Genomic DNA, 26,399 nt, shown 5'->3' on the forward strand with positions numbered 1-26,399 from the left:
GCGGAGGGATGGGATCTCAGTGTGTGTGTGTGGTGGAATGAACCCAGGCCAGCCAGGCTGGAGTTCCCCCAGGACATGAGGCGAGGAGCACGCTGCAGGATCAGGCAGACCTCTGCGCCCCATGAAGTACCCCCTGCTCTCCTGTTCATTGCTTTGTGTTTTCCCGTTCCCCGGCAGGCTGGGCCCGCAGGGAGGCAGGAGGAGGTCTGGGATGGGGATGGGGATATGGATGGGGATGGGGATGGGATGGGGATGGGGATGTGGATGGGGATGTGGATGGGGATGTGGATGGGGATGTGGATGGGGATGGGGATGTGGATGTGGATGTGGATGTGGATGGGGATGGGGATGTGGATGGGGATGTGGATGTGGATGGGGATGTGGATGGGGATGTGGATGGGGATGGGGATGTGGATGGGGATGGGGATGTGGATGTGGATGGGGATGGGGATGTGGATGGGGATGGGGATGTGGATGGGGATGTGGATGGGCATGGGGATGGGGATGTGGATGGGGATGTGGATGTGGGCTCCAGAGCTTGCGGTGCCTCCCGTGCAGTGGAGCCACCTGCCCAGTAGAGGGAGCCTGGAGCTCACACTTGGCTCCGCACCCGCAGGCAGCGGCTCAGGTATGCGGAGCCTCAGACGCGGAGCGGGGCTCTGCCTGCCCCGGCCCGTCTGCTGGCTCCAGTGCAGACGGGAGCGTGTCCCTGGGGAGCCTCCCGGCCCCACAGCATCAGCCCCTGCTCTCAGCACCCGGGTTTGACTGTCCCTGAGCTTTGGCTCGCAATGGGCCACGTCCTGGCCATCTGATGGCTCCTTTCGCCACGCTTGGGCTGAGGCTTCAATCCTTGGCTCCAGACGGGTGTTGAGATCATGTTTGGGAAGCCTCTTGCAGTTGAAACTGATAGGGCTTTGCCTGGAGATGGCTGTGCTTTGGCTGCGTAGATGCAGCTCACCACACGAGCTGCCTTTAGTCCACCAGCCCTAGTAGCAGCAGCTGGGTCTATTGGATGCTGCGCTGGCGCAGCATCCTTGCAGGACTGTCCCCAGCAGCCCGGAGGGGGTCCTGGGATCCTGTTGCTGGTCCTGCTTGGTGTTTCTCAAGGGGACAAGGGGTGTGGTGCTCTTCACCAGACAAAGGAAGCCAATGCAGAGCTTCCCCTGGGAATTCCCCAGCTGTGTCCCTGCTGTAAGAAATGGGTCCTGGTCATTCAGGGCTTATGGGTAGTGTGGTGGAGGGGGAGGGATGGGTGCATGGGCAGGTCCAGGGCTCCTGGAGCAATGGGGCTGTCTCAGACATGGCTCAGGCCCCAACAAAGGAATGCAGGAATTGCTCTGCATTGCCCTGGTAGGATGAGGCTCGATTCTCACTTTCCAGTTGCCAGTGGGGAAACTGAGGCACGGAGCAGAGAAGTGACTGAGACAGTGCAATAGTGATTTGGGTCTTTCTCTCCTGGGCCCTACAACAGTGAACAGACCCCAGGGGTCCAGCTCCCAGTGCCCTGCTCAGGCCCCAGGGCTCTCTCCCATTGCTTTGGGTGGTGAAGGCTCAGAAGCAGCAACAAGAAGGATAATACCCACAAGCCTGTGGCAGGGAAGGAAACCAGCTAAAACCTCTCTTCTTGCAAGCCCACGCTGGTGCTGAGCCCCTGCCCATCCAGCCTGGCTGCAGACCCCTCTCTGACCACCCTTGTTCACTCAATTGAACATTGAGAGCTCCCAGACCCCCCCCGTTCCGCTCCGGTTTCATTCCGGACAACACCCGCGCTCTGCTCCTGCTCTTCCCCTCTGCTGCAGCCCCGGGGCTGTGCAGAGCAGTCCTGGGCCCCACACACCTCGCGGGTGTCCCGCAGGCGCGCACAGCCCCGCCGGTGTTCCCGCAGCCGGGATGTGGAGCGGGCTGCGCGGGGCGCTGCCTGCAGGGGCAGCTCTGCGCTAAGCACCGTGCGCTGGGCTGGGGCGGCCGGGTGTGACCGCAGCGCAATCACTGCTCCATCACTGCTCCATCAATCCCTGCTCCATCAATCACTGCTCCATCACTGCTCCATCACTGCTCAGTCAATCACTGCTCCATCGATCACTGCTCCATCACTGCTCTATCGCTCACTGCTTCGTCACTGCTCTATCACTGCTCCATCACTGCTCCATCACTGCTCAATCGATCACTGCTCCATCGATCACTGCTCCATCACTGCTCCGTCAATCACTGCTCCATCAATCACTGCTCCATCTCTGCTCCATCACTGCTCCATCAATCACTGCTCCATCACTGCTCCATCACTGCTCCATCAATCACTGCTCCATCACTGCTCCATCACTGCTCTATCGCTCACTGCTTCATCACTGCTCCATCAATCACTGCTCCATCAATCACTGCTCCATCACTGCTTCATCAATCACTGCTCCATCACTGCTCCATCACTGCTCCATCAATCACTGCTCCATCACTGCTCCATCACTGCTCCATCAATCACTGCTCTATCGCTCACTGCTCCATCACTGCTCCGTCAATCACTGCTCCATCAATCACTGCTCCATCTCTGCTCCATCACTGCTCCATCAATCACTGCTCCATCTCTGCTCCATCACTGCTCCATCAATCACTGCTCCATCACTGCTCTATCGCTCACTGCTCCATCACTGCTCCGTCAATCACTGCTCCATCAATCACTGCTCCATCTCTGCTCCATCACTGCTCCATCAATCACTGCTCCATCACTGCTCCATCACTGCTCCATCAATCACTGCTCCATCACTGCTCCATCACTGCTCTATCGCTCACTGCTTCATCACTGCTCCATCAATCACTGCTCCATCAATCACTGCTCCATCAATCACTGCTCCATCACTGCTTCATCAATCACTGCTCCATCACTGCTCCATCACTGCTCCATCAATCACTGCTCCATCACTGCTCCATCACTGCTCTATCGCTCACTGCTTTGTCACTGCTCTATCAGTCACTGCTCCATCACTGCTCCATCACTGCTCTATCGCTCACTGCTTTGCCACTGCTCCATCAATCACTGCTCTATCGCTCACTGCTTCATCACTGCTCCATCAATCACTGCTCCATCACTGCTCCATCACTGCTCCATCACTGCTCTATCGCTCACTGCTTCATCACTGCTCCATCAATCACTGCTCCATCACTGCTCCATCACTGCTCCATCGATCACTGCTCCATCGATCACTGCTCCATCACTGCTCTATCGCTCACTGCTTTGTCACTGCTCTATCAGTCACTGCTCCATCACTGCTCCATCACTGCTCTATCGCTCACTGCTTTGCCACTGCTCCATCAGTCACTGCTCTATCGCTCACTGCTTCATCACTGCTCCATCAATCACTGCTCCATCAGTCACTGCTCCATCACTGCTCCATCAATCACTGCTCCATCACTGCTTCATCAATCACTGCTCCATCACTGCTCCATCAATCACTGCTCCATCACTGCTCTATCGCTCACTGCTTCGTCACTGCTCCATCAATCACTGCTCTATCTATCACTGCTCCATCACTGCTCCATCGATCACTGCTCCATCACTGCTCCATCACTGCTCTATCGCTCACTGCTTTGTCACTGCTCTATCAGTCACTGCTCCATCACTGCTCTATTGCTCACTGCTTTGTCACTGCTCCATCAATCACTGCTCTATCGATCACTGCTCCATCGATCACTGCACCATCACTGCTCCATCACTGCTCCATCGATCACTGCTCCATCACTGCTCCATCGATCACTGCTTCATCCCTGCTCAATCACTGCTCCATCTATCACTGCTTCATCACTGCTCAATCACTGCTCAATCAATCACTGCTCCATCACTGCTCCATCAATCACTGCTCCATCACTGCTCCATCAATCAGTGCTCCATCACTGCTCAATCGCTGCTCCATCACTGCTCCCCTTGCCCACTGAGAAATAAGGTTTAACGTGTGGGCAGCAAACAGAGCAGAGAAAGATGCTCCCCATCCTGGGTCCTCAAGCACCTCTGAGGGCTTTGACTGTTTTGGATCTCCCATAAGTCATAGAATCATGGAATGGTTCATGTTGGAAGGGACCTTAAAGCTCATCCAGTTCCAACCCCTGCCATGGGCAGCGACACCTTCCACTGGAGCAGGGTGCTCCAAGCCCCTGTGTCCAACCCAGCCTTGAGCACTGCCAGGGATGGGGCAGCCACAGCTTCTCTGGGCACCCTGTGCCAGCGCCTCAGCACCCTCCCAGGGAAGAGCTTCTGCCTAAGAGCTCAGCTCAGTCTCCCCTCGGGCAGGTTAAAGCCAGTCCCCTTGGCCTGTCCCTACAGGCCCTTGTCCAAAGCCCCTCTCCAGTTTTCTTGCAGCCCCTTGAAATTGGGTGAGCTTTAAGGTCCTTTCCCACCCAAACCATTCCATGATTCTATGATTTTGGTGCAGAGTTTAGCCACAGCCCTCAGCTGAGGCTGGGGAGGGTGCTGCTGTTTCACATGGGATGTAGGAAGAAATTAGGAGGACACCAACAGTGCAATGGGTTGTGTGTGACACTCAGTGTTTATTGTACCAGCCGTGGCCCCGTGCGGTGGGTACAGGGGTGCTGCAGAGGCATCTGTCCTGCAGCAACGTGCAATCACTGCGATGTGCTCAACGGAGATGTGCCAAGAGGCTGTTGGCAACTGCCTGGGGACTCAAAGCTGGGGACTGGAGCGGTGCTGCTGGCAGTGGCTGGGGCCAGAGCTTGGCCTCCCAAAGCGGGACGGTGCATCCCGAAGCAGGATGGTGCAGGGCACTGTGCAGGTGTGCAAGAGGGTGGTGGGAATGCGTGTCTGAGGCCGGAGCATCCCTCCTGCTGTGCTCACAGGGGACGTGGCACCCACAGAGCTGGCTCTGGTAGCTGTGGTGTGATGTGACCGGTGTCAGGCAGGTAAGGGACTAGCTCCTGTGTAAGTTCAGTAACTACAGAGACAAGTCCTGCTTGTTGTAGTTAAATGGGAGCCAATGCCCTTGTTTCTAGGACGTACCCCCACTGTGTGTGGACTCAGAGTGCCTTGCTGTGAGACAGGGGGAGATGCTCTCTGTTAGAGAGAGGTGGCTTATGAAACTAAAAGGTTCGAGGAGCTTTAGCTTTGGTGGCATGGGGAGGCATGAGAGGCCACCCAAAAGGCAGTATAATCACTTAAATGCTGTGGCCAAGCATCCCTCAGTACAACCAGCATGTTTGTCACCACATCTGCAAATCCAGGTATTACAAACCCACAGCTCAGGCTGTTCGCCTGCATCTCCCCATCAGCTGATGGGGAAAGCTCAAAGCTGCCTTCCTGTGAAAGCCACCTCCCCGAACACCTCAGACACACACAGGGCAGGGCTGGAGCAGGCAGAAGGATTTAGGAATGCTGGTAAAATGGCTGGGTTGGTGGCTGCTGGCTTACAAGCTGGTGTAATAATACTTTCGCTTCCTGCCCAGTGTCCGATAGGCACATCCCAAAGGTTGTGAGCGCACATCCTCTGGGATGACACACCTGGAGAGGAGGATGTCGGTGTGAGTGTCTGAATGGGGGAGTCTTTCAAATCCGGGCTTGGTTTCTGCGTGTAGGTAACAGAGATGTGAATTGGGGTGTTGGGAAGACAATGGAGACAGCCTGGGGTGGATTCCCATCCTCTGCCCCTCGGCTGTTGGCTTGAGTTCAGGAGAAAGTGCTTTGGCCTCATGTGGCTCCAGGTGCCAATGGGGGCTGTGTTCATGCGGGGGCTCTGGTTCTCCTAGGAGCACTCCTCGGTGGGCAGGGAGCTGAGCTTTGGCTGGGCACCACTGGAGACAGCTTCTGCTTCTGGTGTCACTGGGTCGTCACTGTGGCTTCTGGGGGGCAGCGCCTTTGTGCTGCCTCCGTTTGCCTTCATCTCCCCATTGGTGCTGCCTGGTTTTCTTGCAAAGAGCTTGGAGTTCCTCAGGGTGCTGGCAGAAACTGCAGGGTGGGGGGAAAGGAACGGAGGGGTCAGAAACCTTTCATTCCCCCTCGGCTTTCCCAAGCTGCGGGGATAAAACCACTTACGGTGCTTTGGTCTGGAGTGGACGCTGCTGATGACTGTGGGTATTGGTTGCTCCATGCTGTGAATGCAAAGACAGAGTGTGAGGACACGTTGACAGTGCCACAGAGATAGAGAGGATGGGAGTGTGGCCCCTGTGAGCCATAGGTTGAGCCAAGTGCATGAAGGGTCACTCGGCAGCATCTGGGCAAAGCACCATGTAGAGAGGTGCTGGGACCCTCCAGTGTGTGTGGGCCTAAGCAGGCCAGGAACAGGGCTGAACTCTATGGGGACTGCTGGGATTTGTTCTTTCTTTGATCAAACCTTCAATACCAGACTCAAAGCTTGGGATGGCTGCTTTCTCCCTACGTGTTTGGGTGCATCCCTTCCTCTCTTCCGGCACAAGGAAGCCCAGCTTACCTGCTCTCCTCGCCTTCCATCAGCTTCCTGTAAGTTAGGATCTCCACATCCAGTGCTAGCTTGATGTTCATCAGCTCCTGATACTCCTTCACCAGATGAGCCATGTCCTCCTTGCTCTTCTGTAGGGCTTCTTCTAGCTTGACCAGTTTGGCTTTGGCATCCTTGAGGGCCATCTCGCCATGCTCTCCTGCTTCTTTGATGTGCTCCTCTAAGTAAAGGCACTGGTTTTGTGAAGGAAAGGGGTAGGAGGCATTAGGTGTGTTGGAGTTTGACCTGTGCATCAGTCCTGTCACCCAGCCCAGGCCATACCTGGCTCTTTTGGGACACGATGCAGGACCTCAGCTTCTGGATCTGGATGTTCAGGTCTGCGATCTCCCGGCGGCTATCCAGGAGGTGACCCCCGTAGGTGCTTGACTGGATGCTGCCTTCATTCAGCTGCAGGTGATATGGAATAGGGGGGTTATCTCCTGTGCTCTAGCAAAGGGATCTGCAAGGCTCCCACTGCTCGTAGGGAGAAGCACCCAGCGGGGGTTTGGGAAGGATGTGGGGCTGTTCTCTCCTGTTCTGGCTGGAGCTGGTCCAGGTCACACACACTGCCTCTTATTAGGGTTAATCACATTCCTGCTCTGTTTGGAGGAGGCATCAGTGGAATGTCATTTGCATCTTAGGTGGGACAAGCTGCCACTGGGAGATGTCCCTGCCTTTTCCCACTGACAGCATGGGCAGCCCAGAGCAATGAAACTACCAATTTACACACCCGAGTGAGGAGGAGTTGGTCTGGATGAGCACCGGGTCCCTCCCTCCATCCCAGGTTTACTCTGTCCCTCCACAGCTTGCTGATCCCTGTAGTTTCGAGGCTGCTCTCCCTCCCTCTTCTCTCCTCACCTCTCCCCAGTACCCATCAGATAAGGAGCCAGATACCTTTCTCCTGGTGAGTGCTTCAGCCTCCTCCCAGCTCCGAAGAGCCAGAGCCTCATACTGGGCCCTCACTTCTTCCACAATCCTGCTCAGGTCCAGCTTGCACGCGTTGTCAATTCCCAGCACAACAGAGATGTCCTTGATTTCTGTCAGCAGCTCCTCCAGTTCCTGAATAGCAAAGAGGGAATAGGGCTGAGATGCCAAGCAGCCAACAGAGCGAGCAGGAAGAGAGCTGGACCCTGGCTGAGCTGCTCTGTGTAGCCTGGGGAAGCATCCTCCATGTGCAGTGTGGAGGGGGGTGGATTTCCAGGTTTGGAAGCTGCTGTTGCTTCATCCAGAGAACCCAGACTCGGGTTTGGGACCTTTGGATACAACCTGTTAAGGAGTCTGACAAAACTCATCGGTGCTGGATGCAGGGCAGGGTAATTGAACTGATAGAATCATGGAATGGTTTGTGTTGGAAGGGACTTTAAGATCATCCAGCTCCAATCCCTGCCACGGTCAGGGACACCTTCCACTAGAGCAGCTTGCTCCAAGCCCCTGTGTTCAACCTGGCCGGGGATGAGGCATCCAAATCTTCTTCATTCAACCCATTCCAGTGTCCCATCACCCTCACAGGGAAGAACTCCCTTATCTCCAACCTGAACTCCCCCTGTTCCAGTCTGAACCCATCACCCCTTGTCCCATCGCTCAAGTCCCTGATGCAGGTCCCTCCCCAGCATCCCTGTAGCCCCCTTCAGCCACTGGAAGCTGCCCTGAGCTCTCCACACAGCTTCTCTTCTCCAGCCCCAGTGTTCTCAGCCTGGTTCATATGGGAGCTGCTCCAGCCCCTGAGCATCCTCCTGGCCTCCTCTTAGGAGGAGGATGCTGGTTTGCATCCCCCTTGTTGCTCCAACAGCTCCATGTCTTTATGTTGAGGACACCAGAACTGCACCAAGTGCTGCAAGTGGGGTCTCAGCAGAGCAGGGGGGTGATCGTGCTGCAGTATCTGCCAGTGCTCAGACCATGGGCACTGTGTCTTGGGCAAGTGCTAGGGCAGTGCGAATCACTGCAGGCTGGTGCTGCTGGAAAGATGCCTTTGCTGAGTTCTGCTTGAGTATCTTATATAATATATAGTATTATAACAATATAATAATAAATATGTATATAATATAATAATATAGCTATAATATACTATATATTATATATATCTTATCTATTTGAGTGCCATGGTTTAGTGTGAGGTGTCCCTGCCCATGGCAGGGGGGAACTGGATGATCTTGAGGTCCTTTCCAACCCAAACTGTTCTATGAGTCTATGGTTCTATTATTCTATCTGCGAGGCTGTGCCTGCCGCTTGTGTTGTTAGAGTCTGCTTTGTGTCTTGTTAGAGCAGGGGGAATCAGGACCCTGCTCTGAGCACATCCATCACTAGCGAACCTATTCCACTGCCCAGAGCTGCTCTCATGTGCTGGGGAAGCTCAGCCCAGCACTGGGGAGGCAGGAATGTGCACGCACAAGCTGCAGCATCACTGACACGGGTATTTGCTCTTGATAGCTGGAGCCAAACGACGCTGAATGCAGACTGCCCTCAGTGAACCTGGAAAGGACCCTTAATCCCTGCCTGCAAACTGCACTCCTGGGTGGTTTGTATCCAGGCAAGACATGACTGGATGTTGAGCAGAGTGGGGATACAGTCACCCGGCAGCTCCCCGAGGGGATGTCCGTGTTATCTCTGCAGTGCTTCTGATGTGCACAGGGTTGAAAGGGAGCGGCACGGCTCCCTGCTCAGCTCTTCCCTTTCATCTTAATGGGTTTGTTCTTCCCTTTGTGCTGAGGGCTCTGATCTTCAACAGAGGTATTTGTATTCCTTGCTTACCTTGCCTTCCCCTGGCTGGGGAAAGGAAGGGCACCCTGACATGGTGATTCATGAATAACAGGGAATACCCCTCACTCTTCCCAGGAACAGGATGAGGGGAGTTTTTCTCACTGGTGTTCAATGCTTGAGCCTCTTTGTTAATCCTGGAGCAGGTCAATAGTGTATGAGAAGATGCACGTTTATTGCAAGGATTGAGCATCCTCTGCCAGGGGAAGAAGAAGAGGACCTGGTGGGTTCTTAATGGGGTTCCTACCAACACGCTGTGGGCAAAACTGCTCGGAAGGGCTTCCCTTATTTGCCCTTCCAGTGTGTGCCTGTACATTGATGTCAGTCACATCAACAGGCACAGGGGAGCAAACGACCTGAAAACAAAGCTATGGAGAGGAGAGGGCAGAGGGGTTTTCCTTGCAGGAAGCAGGGGTGCAGGTCTGATGCTGTGCAGGTCCTGGGGCCTCTCTGTGCCTCAGTTTCCACACAAGGAATGTGAATATTCCTCTGTCAAGCGTTTGAATTGTTTGTATTGGTAGAACTCAGACAAATTACGAGTGTTCCCAGCACTGCTGAGCCTGCTTGGCCACATTCTATAGGCTCTGAGTAAGTGGCTGTAATCGCTTCTCTCTGTTTGAGGAGATAGAGGCACGCTGCAGCCTCTGCCTTGGGCTGAAGGGCTGTATCCTTCCCCTTGGTGAAACCATGCCTGGCTGCACACCCCTCCTCTGAGGGGACCTGGAGTGTGTTGGGTTGTGTCTGTTAGAGGGGAGAGGTATTGGAGCTGTGGGGCAGGAGGACATCCTGATCCCCTTTGAAATGGAGCTGGTTATCTAAGGGAAGGGGATTCGCTCATGAGACCCTGCCATAAGCATCTAATGGCTGTCTGCAGCACCACACACCCTGTGTGCTCCCTGGCCACTCTCCCAGGTGCAGTTTTACCTGCTCGTAGATGGTCTTCTTCAATTCCATCAGCTCTTGGAGCCCATTGAGTTTAACCTCCAGCTCTGTTCTGTGCAAGGTGCTCACGTCTAAATCCTACAGGATGAGGAAAGGGCATTAATGGACAGTTTGAGCTTGGAGCAAGGAGCTTTTCCCACCTCTACCCCTGTGTGTTTGTTGTGAAACCTCTCTCCTGCTCTGCAAGGAGGCTCCTTTGTGGACCTTTCCCTCTGCAGTGGCTCTGAGTGGGTGCTTGGCGGAAGCCTCAATGGGGCAGGGTGGAGAAGGAAGCCGGCAGGGCTGGTCCCCAGCCGCTCAGCCTTGGTTCACCACAAAGAGCCCAGGTTACTGAGAGCCCTGATGCTGTCCGGAGTCACCAGAGCTGCGCTGCCTGGCCTGGAGTGTGCCAGGGACAACCTGCAATTAGCCACCATGCTCATCTATGGGGAGTGTTTCCTCTGCTACTGACACACCGCATTCCTGCCCCTGGGATCTGAGCTCTCCTGGGAAGGCTGCGGACAAAGCCTCCCCTTCCAGCTGATGCCACTGCAGCTACTGCTGGGGCTGGATGTTTCTGCAGGGCGCGGCCATGCAGCAGGGAACAAAAGCAAACACATCCATCACTTCCCAGCCTTTCCCAACCCGTGATGTCACCCGGAGGGAAAACAGGCCAGGGAGGGGATGTGGTGCCTTGGCACGTCCTGGGGTGCAGACCCCCCCATGGCCAGGGCTCGGTGCAGTGTTTGGGTATGGTCTGACCCCCAGGGCTTCCACCCAGAGCCGTGGGGCTCTTGTGGAGCCGCAATGGCCCAGGCTCGCTTGTTCCTTTCCTGTTGAGATGCTGCGCTCACCATCTGCTGCCCTCCAAACCCCACCAAACATCTGGGGTCCGAAGACTTAGTGCAGAGGCTGCCTTAGCTCTGTCTGGACCACGTTGCTTCCCCAGGCTCTTCAGTGACTACATAGAGGTGGTGTAAAGCCTGGCTGGATGGGAAGCTCCTCCTGCCACTGACCTTTTTGAGCTCCATGAAGGTGTATTCCATGCCACTGCAGAGGCGGATTTCATCCTCGTACCTAAGAAGAGTGGGAAAAGCAGTAAGGAATTGCACAGGGTGAAAGCCTTGGGATGCTTCAGGTTGTCCCGCTGGCCCCTAAAAGCATTATCAAAGCTTTCTGTGATGTCCCACCTCCCTGTGCTCCTTGTCCTTGTGTGGACATCTTGGACAAGAGAGAGGGGAAGGACCAGGAGCACTTTAAGGCTGAGGAGCCCCAGGGTAGAGAGGAGGCAGCTTTAACTCTAATGTACTTTGAGGGCACAGCAGCCTCAGGTTACCTCACATTTGCCACAGAGAGAGGAGGCAGAGGGTGGATTGTGGTGGGTCTGCAACCCGGACTAAAGGCTCGCAACCTTTCACCCTGAGCTGCTGCCTCCTGTTCCTATCGGGCATCCTCAGCATTTCATTTCCCAGCTCCAGGAATCTCCTCAAGGGAGAAAACTGCCTTGTGGGAATCGCAGGAATACTGGGTGGGTGTCGTGACTGATCCCGAATGGAGCGGGAATTGTGAGGAACGCAGGACCTGGCAAAGCAGCTCATGGAAAACAGTGCCCATGGAGAGGAGGGAACGAACTGGGATGGGACAGGGAGGAGCCCTCACTGCAAAACATCCATCAGAGGAACCAGCCCGCAGGTGGTTCAAACAGGTTTGATAAGGTAGGACCAGGGGAGCAAAGACCTAGGCCAGGGGCATTTCCTGATGGCCAGCAGCAGGGATGAGGGGAGCTTAGGGAATACCCAACCCTTGGTGGTGCTGGGATGAGCGTGTGGCCGGTGCTGGTGCTGCCTGGGAAGCCACAGGGTCTCTTTGGGGCCTGGTGGTGACCGGCTTGGATCCTTTGCCATCCAGGAGCACGTGCGATGGGGTTTGGTGTCTCCCATGGACACGTTTGGGAAGCGTTGGCTCTTTGGCCAAGGCTAGGGCAGGTCCTGGCTCTTCCATGAGACCTCAGGCTCCTTTTAGCCTAATGCGCACGTGGCGTTTCCAGGCTGTGGGTGAAAGCTCTCAGTGTCACCGAATGGATCTGGGGAGAGCTGAGTCCTTTGGGAACGAGGTAAAACGGCAGCTCCTAACAGAGGGATGGTGAGAAAATGGGGAATGACTATGGAATGACAGCCATGGTCCGTTCTTTGGTTCATTCCAGTTCCTCCCAAACTGCTGTATGAACCTTTAGGAGAAAGAGGAGCAGAAAGAGGAGAAGGTGTTGGGAATGCAGCACAAGGAACCTCAGCAAAGGGCAGGGGGAAGGTCATGCTCAGGAGCTGACCTGAAAGAGGAAAACCAGCTCCCTGGGGCTATTGCATCCTCGACAGGGGGGATGTGCCAGTCACAAGCTCTACACTTAGGCTCTTCTAAGGTTCCTCTTGAGCACGTACCCCCTTGGTGTTAAGCTCAGCCTCTCTCTTGCCTGCTTTGCTAAGCCAGGAGCATGGCCAACAAGATTTACCTGTCTGGTTTCTCTGCTCCGAGCCGGAATGTGAGCAGCTCCGTACCCAGCTTAATTACAGCCTGCCACTCGCCCTTCATCCTCACTGCACCTCAGCCCAATGCCGGTGCGTCCCAGCCTGCCGGAGCAGCCTCCCGCATTGCTGGGCACTGACATCATCCCATGCGTTGGACAAACACGGCTCCTGCCTGAAAGGGAGCAAGCCCAGCCGGCCAAACACGCTCCCCCCCGGCTCCGGAGGGACCTGGCGGCCGGGCCGTGACTCACATGGGGATGGAGCATTCCGCACACACATTGCAGCGTTTGGCTCCTTAGAGATAATCCTCAAGCAGTCGTGCATTAAGGGCTAAATCCATCCCATCTCCGTTGGTGCACTTGAGATGGGCGTCTGAGCGCCTTGGGGACCGTCCGTAGGGCAGGGAAGCCAAAGCAGAGGTGAAGCAGCTCTCAGGCAGGCTGTGCTCCTCTCTGCGTGTGCCTTCAAGACTACTTCAGGGTGAAGCTTCAGTGGTGGGATGGATCTGAGCCTCGTGGCATGAAATGAAGGCAGTTTTCCCCTTGTGGAATGAGGAAATGGGGCAGGAAGTAGCTGGAAACCAGCTGCAGAGGTTGAGCTTAGGGGGGTTCTGTCTGGTCTTCATGTGGCAAGGTCTGACCAGCACAACCCCTGGGGCTGAGACATGGACCCGCTAATGTCTGTGTGCCCCAGTGTCTCCCCAGTGCCACACCAGAGGCACCAATTCCCTGCTTCTCGTTCAGGTGGGTCTTCACATGTGCAAATCACACGTGTTGAGCTCCCACATGTGTGCAGATGTGCACCTCTGGGCAGTCATCCCTATGCAGGTCCATTCAGGATCTGAGTTTTAGCTTGACTCCCTAAAGAAGCAGGGGTTTTGATCATGTGCAGCCTCTAACCCACTTTCCTGTCCCCTCTCCTTCTTCTCTGCATTTGGAATCGCTCCCAGTGGCAACCTGGTTTGGGAAGGAGCTGCGCGCATCCCAGCTCGCTCCATCTCCTGGGTGGGCTTTGGAAAGCAGCCCCTGGGGAGAGAAGATGAATGAGGGCCTGCAGAGGGGCACCGAGAGGCACATTTCACACCTGGAGTGATGTGCTGGGCTGGGGTGGTCCTGGTGTGTTCCTTCGGGAGCTCCGCAGCTTGGCTGAGAACATCCCCTGTTACCTTTCCCACTGGAGTCGTTGAGTTTTTCCTCCCCACCAACAATTTTCCCTTGGGAAAAGAAACCTCCGGAGGAGCTGGAAGCCTCCGAAATTTGCATGGTTTAAGCAGACCATTTGCTCCAGAAAAACAACTGGGCTGAGGCTTCGGGAGCAGGACTCAACAGAGCCGGGCTGGGCTGGGACGGGGCTGGACGCCTGCCTGGAGGAGCTCAGCACCAGCAGCGCTGTCCTCTGAATCACTGCCTGCTGGGAGCAGGTATCACTGTCACAGGTACCCACTGCGTTGGGGGCCCCAGCACCCAGGGCCCAGGTGGGATTTACCCCTTTACCTTAGGTCCCGCCTGGCAGCTCATGCATGGGAGGAAGCAAAAGGTAAGGCTCCACAAATGAAGTGCTTTGAGGAGAGGGGCCATTCCCAAACACTCTTTACCCATGTCCCACAAAGCGGGAATGCTTCTCCAGACCGATAGCTGGGCCAGTCATGAGCCATTGTGGATTCTCTGCTGTCTAATATGGCACATGCTGCGTCCTTATCTACTGGGTTCTGTTCCTTGAGTCAGCCTCTTTTATTAACCGAGGGATGGAGCATCCCTATCATGTCTTATCCCGTTGTCCAACTGAGTGGTAACTGTGCAAGGAAATGAAAGGGAAGGGGCAGACCCACCGCCTGTTTGTGTAAGCACCTTCATCCTGAAGGGATAGTGACTGATCTGTCATTTCCCCACCAGCCCAACCATTTTCCTGTCTGGCTTTTCCAGGGAACAAACCAACTGCAGGGCCACAGAGCAGTTACTTCCTTAGGGAAGTGCAAGGAAGACCAAGTCTAAGCCTTTTTAGGGCATGGAGTAAATGGCACGATCCCTATCATGGCTTTGATCCAAGCTCAGGGTTGGGACCAGTCAGCAAAGCAAACAGCAGCGAGCCCAAGTCTTGCAGCAAAACCAGTATCCAAACAAAGAGCAGACAGACAGCCAGCCAGCCACCATGAGGGATTTAGGTATTTCTTGGCACCTGGGTGTGAGCGCATCACTTCTTGAAGGATGCTGAACATAAGGATTTCAGCATAAGGTTAAAGGAATAGGTCCAATTGCTGCTCCACCAGCAGCTGGATCTGTGAAGTCAAGACATTTAACTGCTGTGTCTCCATCTGTAAAGTGGATGTATTGGTCCTTCCCCTCACTTGCAGCACATTGAGTTTAATCAAGGTTCGCAAAGAGCTTTTAAATCCTTGCCCTAAACTCTCTGGGGAGGGCACCCTGAGTATTTCTGCGTCACTTTGTACAACAGGAATGGGTTTGGGTTGTTCCTACAGCGATGCCTGTCCCTGCCTCACTGTCCAGACCATCCTGGTTTGACATTGCCCGTCCATGGCTCTGCCCCACATGAATGTGGAAGACTCCAGAGCTCCTGTGTAGGCAGATGGGTGGAACTGGAGGGGAAAGTCTCTCATTGTGGATTCATCTGTGGTATGCAAATGGCAGCGATAATAAGAAAAGCATTGTGCTCGTGAATGAGGCAGGGCACATCTCAAGTGCTCTTATCTGAGCATCTCCAGGCTCTTGGCAGAGCAGTGATAAGCACATGGCAGCTGATGCTCCGCTCAACCTCCGCCTGCCTCAATGTCAAGTGGCTTTCTGGGCTGAAGTCTGACTCTTTGGTCAAAGCAGGGTTTTGCTTTCAATGTGATGGGGCGAAGGGGGAAGGACGGGATGTTTGTGAGCACTAAATAGCTTAGATCCATAAAACCATTTGGGGGAAAAGTCCTGCTTTGTGCTAATAGTGGGGAAGGAACCATTTCTGTGTTTCAGAGGCTGTCATTCCTGATAACACTGCTCCCAGAGCTGCTCTCTGGCCCACGTCATTCCTCATGCCTTGCACTCTTTGGCATTGTGCTTTTTAGGGGCTTCCCTTCATCTCTAGTTAACCGGGCTTGGATACACATTGCTGTGCACACCAAGCTAGGGATCGCTTCCTGGGAATAAGAGGCTGTGTTAAGTAAATCCCACACTCTGTGCCCACCAAAACCTTTAAAGCACATTTCCCCGTGTAATACCCAGCTGGGAGACACCTACTTGCTCCGGAAGTTATCCATGGTGCTCAGGACCTTTGTCAGCTCCGACTCCAGGTTTTCCTGCTCATAGGTGAGCGCCTTCATCTCTTGGTTCATCTTGCTCATGTACTGATCATAGATGGCCTTGATGTCTGACTCCGAGTGGGAATTGTCTTGATCCTTCAGGAAGTTCCACCTTGTCGTCAGGACCTTGTTCTGTTGCTCCAAGCACTGGACCTACAGGGGAGAGTTCAGAGATATTAGTAACACCAATAGCCAAAATCAAAGCTCCTGGCAGGGCAGGAGACATTGATCTGGAGACCTTCAGAGCAGTGAATCAGCAGGGAATCTGGGTGAGAATGAAACAATGAGGCCCGAGGAGGAGGTTCTGGGGACTTTTAGGGGTTTTACACATCATCCCCTCATGGATTTCTTGATAGAACATGTTTGCATCGACATGAACGAGCACCTTCTATTAAATCACTGAAAAATAAGACCTGTTCAGTGCCAGTCCCCTTTGCCTTGAACATAGAATCATAGAATAGTTAGGGTTGGAAAGGACCTCAAGATCATCTAGTTCCAACCCCCCTGCCATGGGCAGGGAAACATGCTGAAGCAAAGGCTGAAAATCCACTCCGGGTCATGCACTGGTGTCCAGGGCGAATGAAAGCCACTTTTACTACCTCGGAGTGGCCCAAGCCAAGAGGACTCCTCTCAAATGTGCAGGATTACACCGCGGTGAAGCTTGAGCCATGAATCAGAGCCCTGGTTTGTATTGCAAAGCACCAGAGACAAGGCCTATGGGAACTGCAGAGAATAAGCAACCTAATTACAGACTCCACGTGAGGTCTGCGTGTGCCTGTCTGAGAGAGGATCCACCGAGTCCTCATCCAGCCACCGTCTGATGAAGCTGGCACTCTTGCTCGCAACACTCAGCATCTGAGCAGGGATGCTCAGGGTTTAACAGTTTTCGTCTTCAAAGGTCCTGACTAACTTCAATTCATTATCTAATTGCTACCTCTCTCTTGTAATGCTCTCGACAGAGCTGAGCTCCTTCACTCACGTTCTGGCTCCTCACTGGGACTTGCCTCCAACAGCTTCCTCCCCTGTCACGGAGGTGATTCAATGGGGATGCTGTGTCTGTGTGGTGAGCAATGGGATGCAGATGGTATCAGGCCTGGACCTTCTGCTTTCCCTTTAACCTGTGGCACAAAGTGCATTGAAGAGGCAGCGTTCCCAGCTGCTGACACTGCAGAGATGCACGTGGTGGGAGGCAGCATCTTTCCCAAAATCATACAATGGTTGTGGTTGGAAGGACCTTAGGATCTTCTGGTTGAACAGAGAGGGAAGCAGGAGCAGAGAGCAGCCAAGCAGAGCACAAGCTCTCTGATGCTCAGTCAGTTTTCAGCTGAAAGGGATGTGAGTGTTGGGATCTTCCATGTCTTGCTGTTAGAGATCTAATCCTTTCTTCCCGCTATCCTGAGGCATCCCACCAGCAGTCCAGTCTGCTGGCTGCCTGCTTTGTCCTGGCACGCTCTGTGTGCATGCCTGAGGCTGGGAACCAGAGGAGGATGCTGCAGGGAAGCCAGGAAGGGGCATCACAAGTGGCACAAGTAAGTGGTCTCCAGGGCTACCAGGAGCCAATTGGGCCATTTCTTCTCTCCATCTGCAGCATCTTGTGGGGCTGGGGTCAACCTGGGGGATTGGCTGTAGGGAACAGCTTCCCTCTTGGGGTGGTAAGTGAATGCCTTGGCTGTTGTTCCAAGTCCATCTTTGACCCTCAGATCAAGTCTGAGGTCCTGACCTTGCTCCTGATCCTTGGCTGCTCTTTTTCTCCCTCCCCAGACTCTTCAGTCTCTTTCCTATCCCCACACCCTGCCCATCCACTGGGCTGTTACATCTTGGTTTCTTACACAGCATCCCTCTTATCCTTGCAGAGTCTTCTGATAGGAGCTTGGCAGGAGCAGAATCACCCAGACCTGGCCTCATTGCCTGGAAAGTGATGCTTGAGCACAGAAATAGTGACCAGAGCTTGGTCCTCAGAGTCTCTGTGCTGCTCAGGGCTTCAAACAGGGGCTCCGTGACTTGGCTTTTCCTTGTCTTCTACCTGCACGTATCTAGATGGGAAATAAACAGCGGAAGGTCTGGAGCATCCTGCTGGAAAACCATCAGCAGCAAACTCCCAAAGTCAGCGAGCTGAGGAAGAGCTGCTCAGGCTTGGGACCATCTAATTCCTAAGACACATTGTCTTTGAGGAGGAAGTGCCATTTCTTTCCTTTGGAATGAGGGCCTGAGGCAGAAGGCTGAAGTTTACCTCTTGATGTACCCCTTGAAGCTACAGCCTTCCAAGCTGACTGCAGGAGCTGCCAGCACTAAAGTCAAAGCCACCCAGCTGAGGTGGGGTGTTTGTATCTTCTGTCCATCAGGCTCTGTGATGCACACTTACTGCAGGCCACCAGACCGGGTTTATCAGGGAAGCTGGAGGCTCTCTTCCTCCTTCCATCCCTATTGGCACGGGACAGGCTCGTGCCTGTGGTCTGGCTCATGCACAGGTTGTGCCATGTCCCTACCCCTGTCCTTTCTGCTGAGGGCTGGATTCTGAGCAGGGTTAACATCCACACGAGCCCTGCTCTGGAGAGCCAAAGGACCAGCCCTGCAGCACATACAACACGTACAACACAACCAAGGGGCTGCCGTGCCCCTCCATACAGAGGCAGCCCCCTGGTACCCTCTATGCGCACACGGAGCCATGGCTGGCTCATTGTGGGGAGATGCTGGTGGAGATGCTCCCCCCCTGCCCAGTGTGAATTCAGGTCCTTTGAGAGGTAAACCCAAGCCATATAAAAGGGAAGGCAAGCCATGGCAGCTTGGCACCGAGGGCCTGCGTTGTGGGGCGCAGTGAAGCAATCCTGCCGGGAGATTACCATCTGTTTACAGAGCACCAGGGCTCTGCACAAACCTGCCTCGGCTCGATGAGCTGTTCTCCTCGGAGAAACCCTTCTGCCTCCTCATGCATCTGCAGAGATGAAAGTGGCACTTTCCTGGCTAAGAAGCCGCAGAGCAGGGAGCTGGTGGGGGGGTCTCCCTCGCGCAGCCGCCTTGCTTTGGGGGTGAGGTTCCACCTCTCTTGAGCCCTTCATCAGCATCACTGCCCGTGGCTGTTTGGCCACTCTGGGAGCCAAGGCCTGCTCCATGGCCCTGCCGCTGGTGCTCAGGCAGGGCTGGGACCCCGAGGGCACAGCTCCCCAGGGACCCTCGGGGTGCAGCAAACGGGATGCTGCTGCTGCCCCTTCACCAGGAGATGATGCTGGCCCTTGGTAAAGCAGATAGCACTGAAGGAATAGCTAATTAGTCAATTAGGGTGGTATTCAGAGCCTGGCAATGCTTAGCTGAAGGCCTGGATAAGTCTCATGAGAGACTGGTTAGTGTCTGCTTCCCCACCACCACCCTGGTCCCCAGGTTGCGCCGTGGTCCCCAGTAGCTCACCTTACCTTCTCAATGAGGGTCACAAACTGGTTGTTGAGCGACTTGATGTCCTCTTTTTCCTGCTGCCGCATGGCTTGGAAGTCCGTGTCGATGTCGAGGTGCACGGGGGCCAGAAGTCTCCCATCGATGGAGAAGGAGGAGTAAGAGGAGCATCTGTATCCACCATCCCTGTAGCCATTGCTGGCCAAGCCACTGGGGCTGCAGCGGCCCAGGCGATCCGGGGATGTGCTTCCTGCTTTCCCTGACAGCTCCCAGGAGGAGAGGGAGCCACTGCTGAAGGCTGTGCAGGGGTTAGTCATGGCTCGGCTCGAGGGAAGGGGAAGGGAGGGAAAGGGGGGATGAAGAGGAGATGAAGCTTTGCTGCTGCCGCCGCACAGGGAAGCAGAGCAGTGGCACGCCGAGGAGTTTGGCCGGCGTAATTCCCGTCTCCTCGGCTCGTGGGTTGGCTAATGAATTCCAGGCACCTGTTCTCCTATGTTCATTAAGCGGAGGAGGGTGTAACCGTTGATGTAATCCAGATCAACCTGTTGGCTTCTTTTCTTCCCTTCCCCTCCTCTGTCTGTACCCTCCTTCCTTCGGGAGCTTGTTTGTGTGGTGAGGGCACAGGCAGCACCGACAAATCACTCGCCCGTAATTCGCTGGGCCCCGAGCGCCGGCTTCCCGCAGCCTTACATGGTGAGGAGAGCAACCCAAGGTTCCGCAGGGGTGCGGGCAGGACGGCTCCGAGCGCGGCTGCTCGCTGCTGCTCGGCACCCGGAGCCTGAGCTCAGCCCCTGGCTGGTGTCCAGCCACGATGTGCAGTGAGGAGCCGTGATTTCGGGGCTTGTTCCTGGTGGTTTTGGCAGGGATGCGTTTGGAGTCGCAGCGTCTGCGCTGGCTGAGGGTGGGAGTGTGGAAATGGCATCTCCAGCTCATCGGGAGTTGAGGTGGTCGTGGTCTGCCTTTGAGCACGTGGGCACATCGCAGGCGGTTCTGATGCTCTGGGTGGTTTAGGGATGATGGATCTGCTTTTGGGACCCCCGCGTGTGGGGACCAAGAGTCCTGAGGCTCCTCAGTCATTTGGTCTGGCAACAGCAGAGACCTTCAGAGCCTCCAGACACCAAGTTGGAGTTCAGAAGTGTCCAAGTCCATCTTTGACTGTTCCATTCCCACTCCTCGAGAGCCCTTTACAGGCACTGGAGACACCAAACCCCACTATCTTCTAATTAAGATAACACAGGTAACACACCCTTAAATACCTGTTTGGACCTCGGTGGAAATCAGTGCTGGACATGGCTCTTGCAGACATTTTCCTGCTTGAGCTCAGTCTCTCATGTGAAAAGTCAGGACAGAAGAACTCCCATTTCTGCCTCTTTTTGGCATTGTGCTGTTCTCAGGGAAGGGGATGCTTGTCCCTGGATGGAGTCTGGAATTCCAGCTGTGTGGGACAGCTGCTGCTTGATGGTGTGGTTCTGCCCCAGACCAACTGGGAATTTCCCTGCCAAATGCAGTGGAAGACAGCTTGGGTCTGGCACAGACCTGCTTCAACAAGAAACGTGTCAGATGGGGCAATAGGTTTTGTCATCAGAAGGCCTTCAGAAGGAAGATGACCCGTTCCAGCAGGGTTAACCTTCTCTTCAAGCCTAGTTTTAATACAGTGTGCTTCAATGGCACATCCATCTTCCCAAAACACCTTTCCAGGGAAGCCTTCTCCCGATGACCCATTTGAATACCACGTCTGTCCCTCAATGTCCGTGTCAGGAGTTTCCAGCTTGTTTTCAGGATGAACCCAAACCCCGTGGCTGGGATCTGGTGAAACCCATGGCTCCTGCGAGCGGAGGTGCGAGCATCCATCTCCCCGTGGGCTGCTCGCCTGTGGCTTTGCGGCTGCAGGCGCATCAGTGTTCCTGATTAGCATCAGGTCATGGGGTCACCTGGCAGGTTCTGTGCTTCAGCTGGTACTGAGGGCACTTGGGATGGCTCCCTGGGACGGATCCCTTTGAGGGAAGGAGATAGAGGTGGAATTGCGCTGGTTCAGTTTCCTGGTGGCTGGAGCAGAGCTCTGCGCTGAGTGGGGTGGGATGGTGCAGGATAAGATGTTGGAAGAGCTCTGCTGCAGGGAAAGCACTGCTGGTCACTGCATCTGCAGCCACATCTGCCCCAGCATCACTCCTGCTCCTTTCTCTTGTAGGTATCAATTCTTCCTCTTCTCCTTTCCCTCCCCACCCCTTGAAATGAAATCTGTAACTCAGGATCCAGCCTCTGGGGATGCCCGGTTTGGCTGAAATAGCATCTCCCAGTGCAGAATGGCACAAAACCTCTCCACATGTAATTGTAACACTTCTCTTGATGCCTTTTGAGTGCTGGTTTCTGCACAGCATCGTGTACTACACCCCACATCCTGTCTGTTATCCTGTCCGGTGTCCTCAACATAAGAAGGATGTGGAGCTGTTGGGTGCAAGTCCGGAGGAGACCATGATCAGGGGCTGAGATCACTGGGGGTGTTCAGTCTGGAGCAGAGAAGCTGCGTGGAGACCTCAGAGCAGCTTCCAGTGGCTGAAGGGGGCTACAAGGATGCTGGAGAAGGACCTGCATCAGGGACTGGAGCAATAGGACAAGGGGTGATGGGTTCAGACTTGAACAGGAGGAGTTCAGGTTGGAGATAAGGGAGAAGCTCTTCCCTAGGAGGGTGCTGAGGCGCTGGCACAGGGTGCCCAGAGAAGCTGTGGCTGCCCCATCCCTGGCAGTGCTCAAGGCCAGGTTGGACACAGGAGCTTGGAGCCCCCTGCTCCAGTGGAAGGAATCCCTGCCCGTGGCAGGGGGCTGGAACTGGAAAAGCTTTAAGGTCCCTTCAACCCAAACCATTCCATGATTCTATGATCAGATGCTGGAGGTTCTGCCCTAGAAAGATGCAGAAGGATGATGGTTTAGGGATAAAGCTTCCTTTAATGCTTGGGAATGGAGGGTGAAAAGCCATTTCTCAGTGGGAGCACTGGTCTCACTCTCCTCGGAGATGAGCAAGGCAGGACGGGTATCGTCTGCAATACCTTTAAGGAAGGTGTTTGAAGTGGTCATCCCTGCTGGCAGATGTGAGGATGTGTGGGAAGAGCTTGCAGAGAGCATTAACCTCCTTCAGCCTTTCTAGATGCCAAGGCTGAAGCTCCTCTTGTCCCACAGAGGGAGAGATGGGATCCAGGGGGATTCCAGCAGCACCCTAATTCCAGCCTAGCCAGGGCGTTGCTTCATGGCTATGGCCAACAGCCTGATGCTGACAGGATACAGCTGCAGAAACCCATCAGCCCATGCTGTCTTCTCAAGGATGGAGAAGGGAAGGCTGCTGGACACGGTGGCAGCCAAAGCCTTGCTGTGTGTTTCTCTCCCTTGCTGTCTTCCCTGCCCTATGGGAGGGGCAGTGCTGAGTCAGGATGTTTCTTCCCTTCCTGCTGATGTTCTCGATGCTCCTCCTCGACCAGGTATTTGGTTCAGTGTGGAATGGGCTGGTCTCCAAAATCAGGCTTTGCCATTCGGCGCCGGCCTTCTTGGCCACGCAGCAAAAACAAGCTCAGAAAGGACGGGGACAAGAGGAGGGTGGCAGCAAGGTGGAGGAGGCTCTGGAAGGTGTGATGGAGGCTCCAGTCGCCTCCATCTGCACTGTTGTGTCCTCCTGCTCCCACAGAGTTGCTGCCTGTGTCCCTGCAGCCTGGTCCAGCTTCTCTCCTGATCCATCCGGGTGAAGTCCTCACCATCCAAAGACATGGAATGGTCCCAGCATCTCCCATTCTGGACATGTCTGGACCAAAGCAACGCATGGCGTTGAGTTTGCAGTGTGGTTGCTTTGTAGGCTGAGGTTTGGGGATGGGCACAGGGTGACTTAAACCATCACAGGGTGCATTTTGTGAGACAAACCTAGGGAGTGTTGTCACCCTTCCCTTGGTACATGGAGATTTATTCCTGCCATCTGGAAAATCACCTTTTAGGGCTATTGCCTCAGTGTGTATATGCAGAGTAATAGATTTATCAAGCTCCCTTAAGTAATTGCTGTTTATTAAGTCTGGGCAATGCAAGAAGCATAAACAAGGAATCAGCATTTGCCCCAAGGAATCGGAATGATTCAGGTTAAGCAAGAGCCAGGCTGCGGGATGCGGAGAGCTGTGGGGCAGTGGCTCAGCAGGATTTGATCCTCAGCAGGCACGCGAGGAGCGGCTGGAGAGGCATCTCTGTGTAGTTCCAAGTGACACATTGCAGGGGAATGGCTGATGCTGTGGCCACAGGTAGGACAAGGCAGGAGAGCTGCAATTGCTGGCTCCAAAGAGCCAGGTTCAGTCCTGCGAGTTCACTTCAGCCTTAAAACCGAGTAAGGAGAGGATCTACTTTGTTAAATGCTTTGGTTTTCTTTTGGTTGCTGGCCCTCATCCTGCGACAGGAGAGGCATTGACCTGCTCATGGCATAGGCTGGAGATGGGTTGGTTCTATAGGGTCCCAGAGCTGGGTTTGTGGTGAGGGGCTCTGGCTGCAGAAATGCTTCGGTTCAGCTCCTTCTCAGCCATCTCTGCAGTGCCTGGAGGAGAAGGGAAGGTGCTGGGCTGGGCTGGAGGCAAGTCCAGGCCAGTGTTGTGGTAGGACAGCCAGGGCCACGCCAGTGACCACAGGCCTGCATGGTAGTTATGCCATGCATGTGGCTTCCCATTGCTCTCGCTGTGTGACCCTCCCCAGCCCTGGGGACAGTGGATGAGCACAGAAGGGAGCACTGTAACTGGGATCAGGGCATGGTGGCAGAGGCATCCCAGAGTGTGGGTCCGTGTGGACCCTGGTTTGGGGGATGGATGGGGAGAGCTCTGCAGCCTTCCCCAGCTCCACTCCACTCCTGCTCTTTCCTTCTCTCACTTGCTCCTCCTTTCCATGCCCACCCATCCTTCTAGTGTCAAATCTCTGTTTTCACCTCCTCCTTTCAATCCTTTATTGAACTGAAGCCTGCTCATCCCCATTCCCATCCCCATACTCCTCCCCTTCCCCATCCGCATCTCCATCCCCACCCCATCCTCATCGTCATCCTCATCCCCATCCCCATCCCCACCCCATCCTCATCCCCATCCCCATCCCCATCCCTATCCCCATCCGCATCCCAACCCTATCTTCATCCCCATCCCCATCTCCACCCCATCCTCATCCTCATCCCCATCCCCATCCTCATCCCCATCCCAACCCCATCCCCATCCCCACCCCATCCCCATCCCCATTGCCATCCTCATCCTCATCCCGATCGCCATCCTCATCCTCATCCCCATCGCCATCCTCATCCTCATCCCCGTCACCATCCCCATCCCCATCCCCATCCCCATCCTCATCCCCATCCCCATCCCCATCCCATCCCCATCCCAACCCCATCCCCATCCTCGTCCTCCTCCTTGTCCCCGTCCCTATCCCCGTCCCCGTCCCCATCCCCATCTGCATCCCCATCCCTATCCCCATCCCAACCCCATCCCCATCCCCTTCCTCCTGCCAGCCCCATTCCCTCCTTCCTCCTTTTGGATTTCTGGGTACAACAATGAGTAGCTAAACCCTTCTGCCTAAATCACTTCCCAAAGCAGACGTCACTCGCAAAGAATTTACAGGAGGGTTTGGGAGGCAGGACGGGACGTGCCCACATCGGCTTCGTGCTCAGGGAGGTTCCAGCCCATCCTCTGTGCTCCTGCTCTTGTAGTTTCCAGGAAATTCAGGTATTAGGAGAAAAGCCCTGCTTGGACTGATGGAGCGGTGCTGACAGCATTTGTTCCTGCTGCAGGCTCCTTGCCTAGGCACTGTACCAAGAGCCTGGGTGATACTGGCCAGCCCTGCGGGGGAAGCAGCTCTGGGTGTGAGATCCTCCCGTGTCTCTGGCCAGGCTGGATCCATGGCTGTGCCAATGGGATGAGGTTCAAGAAGGCAAAGGGCCGGGTCCTGCACTTGGCCCACAACAACCCCCTGCAATGCTCCAAGTGTGGGGAAGAGCGGCTGGAAACTGCTCATGGGCAAGGAGCTGAGCATGAGCAGGTTGTGCCCAGGCAGCCAGGAAGCCCCCAGCACCCTGGCCTGGCTCAGCACCAGTGCGACAGCATGGTCAGGGCAGGGGTTGTGCCCCTGCACTGGGCACTGGTGACCTTATGGCTCCCTACAAGTGCCTGACAGGAGGATGGAGCCAGGAGGGGCTGGGCTCTGCTCCCAAGGAACAAGAGATGGGACAAGAGGAACCGGCCTCAAGCTGCACCAGGGCAGGTTTAGATGGAGCTGAGGAACAATTCCTTCCCCAAAGGAACCTGTCCTGTTACTTTGGCAAATGGCTTCTCCTTTCTCAATGTCCCAGCTTATAAAAACAGCGTAACTGAGCCATGCAACGTGAGGAGTTACTGTGTGTGTTTCTCAATCCACACCTGAGCAAATGACTTCATTCCTTTTCAACAGCACCCAGTATCCACCACTGATTCCAATCTGGCTCTGTCACTTTTAATTAGGCAGTTTGTTTCTGCATTGTCTGTCATTCTCACATGCTCTGCAGCACTAATAATGATGTATTGTGTGTCAGTGGGTACCAAGAGCCTTCAGCTCGTAATGAGCTGCGTGGATATTTATGAGGGCACCTACCTGTTTTGCAACAGGAGGTTCTGAGGCTAAAATCCACTGGGATCTTCAAGACCTAAGACATCAAAGTCATAGAAGATGGATGTTTGTGTTGGGAACTGCAGATCATTTGGCCCCAAGGTGGGCACTGGAGGTTGATCAGAGCGATCCCGCTGCAGGGGCTTCTCTCCTCAAATGAGCGTATGGGATGAGCCAGACACTGCAGGGATGACACCGGCGGTGGGATCTCTTTGGGTGTTTCTTTTTCCCTGCGAGGACAGGGATTTGGGCTCCTGCTGCATTTGGCATCAGGTGGGAGCCATGAGCTGGGAGCAGGGGCATGGAGAGGATGGGAATGGGAGCTGGGGATGGTGTCACTGCTGGGTGCAGCTGCTGTGTAACTGAGGGGTAATTTGCATTGGAAAGCACATTAAGATCACCCAGACCCAACCGCCTGCCATGGGCACGACTGAATTGGAG

General features: G+C 54.8%; 2 protein-coding genes across 4 annotated transcripts in view; one reads left to right on the top strand and one right to left on the bottom strand.

Moving 5' to 3' along the window:
- LOC136003793 (keratin, type II cytoskeletal cochleal) overlaps window positions 1–26,399 on the top strand; it is a 70,571-nt gene that overhangs the window by 19,316 nt on the left and 24,856 nt on the right. The window lies entirely within an intron of this gene.
- KRT80 (keratin 80) lies at window positions 4,526–19,922 on the bottom strand. Of its 2 annotated transcripts, XM_065659728.1 has the most exons (9): window positions 19,352–19,922; window positions 15,883–16,097; window positions 11,141–11,201; window positions 10,128–10,223; window positions 7,344–7,508; window positions 6,732–6,857; window positions 6,423–6,643; window positions 6,029–6,084; window positions 4,526–5,941 (listed from the first exon to the last, which is right to left on the bottom strand). In XM_065659728.1, exons 1-9 carry the CDS (start codon window positions 19,643–19,645, stop codon window positions 5,739–5,741), a joined length of 1,437 nt encoding a protein of 478 aa, XP_065515800.1. In that variant the 5' UTR covers window positions 19,646–19,922; the 3' UTR covers window positions 4,526–5,738. The 2 variants fall into 2 exon arrangements, with proteins under 2 accessions (XP_065515800.1, XP_065515799.1); XM_065659727.1 differs by having other exon boundaries at window positions 4,526–6,084.

The sequence above is a fragment of the Lathamus discolor genome, chromosome 23 (genome assembly GCF_037157495.1).
Source record: "Lathamus discolor isolate bLatDis1 chromosome 23, bLatDis1.hap1, whole genome shotgun sequence".
Classification (NCBI taxonomy): domain Eukaryota; kingdom Metazoa; phylum Chordata; class Aves; order Psittaciformes; family Psittacidae; genus Lathamus; species Lathamus discolor.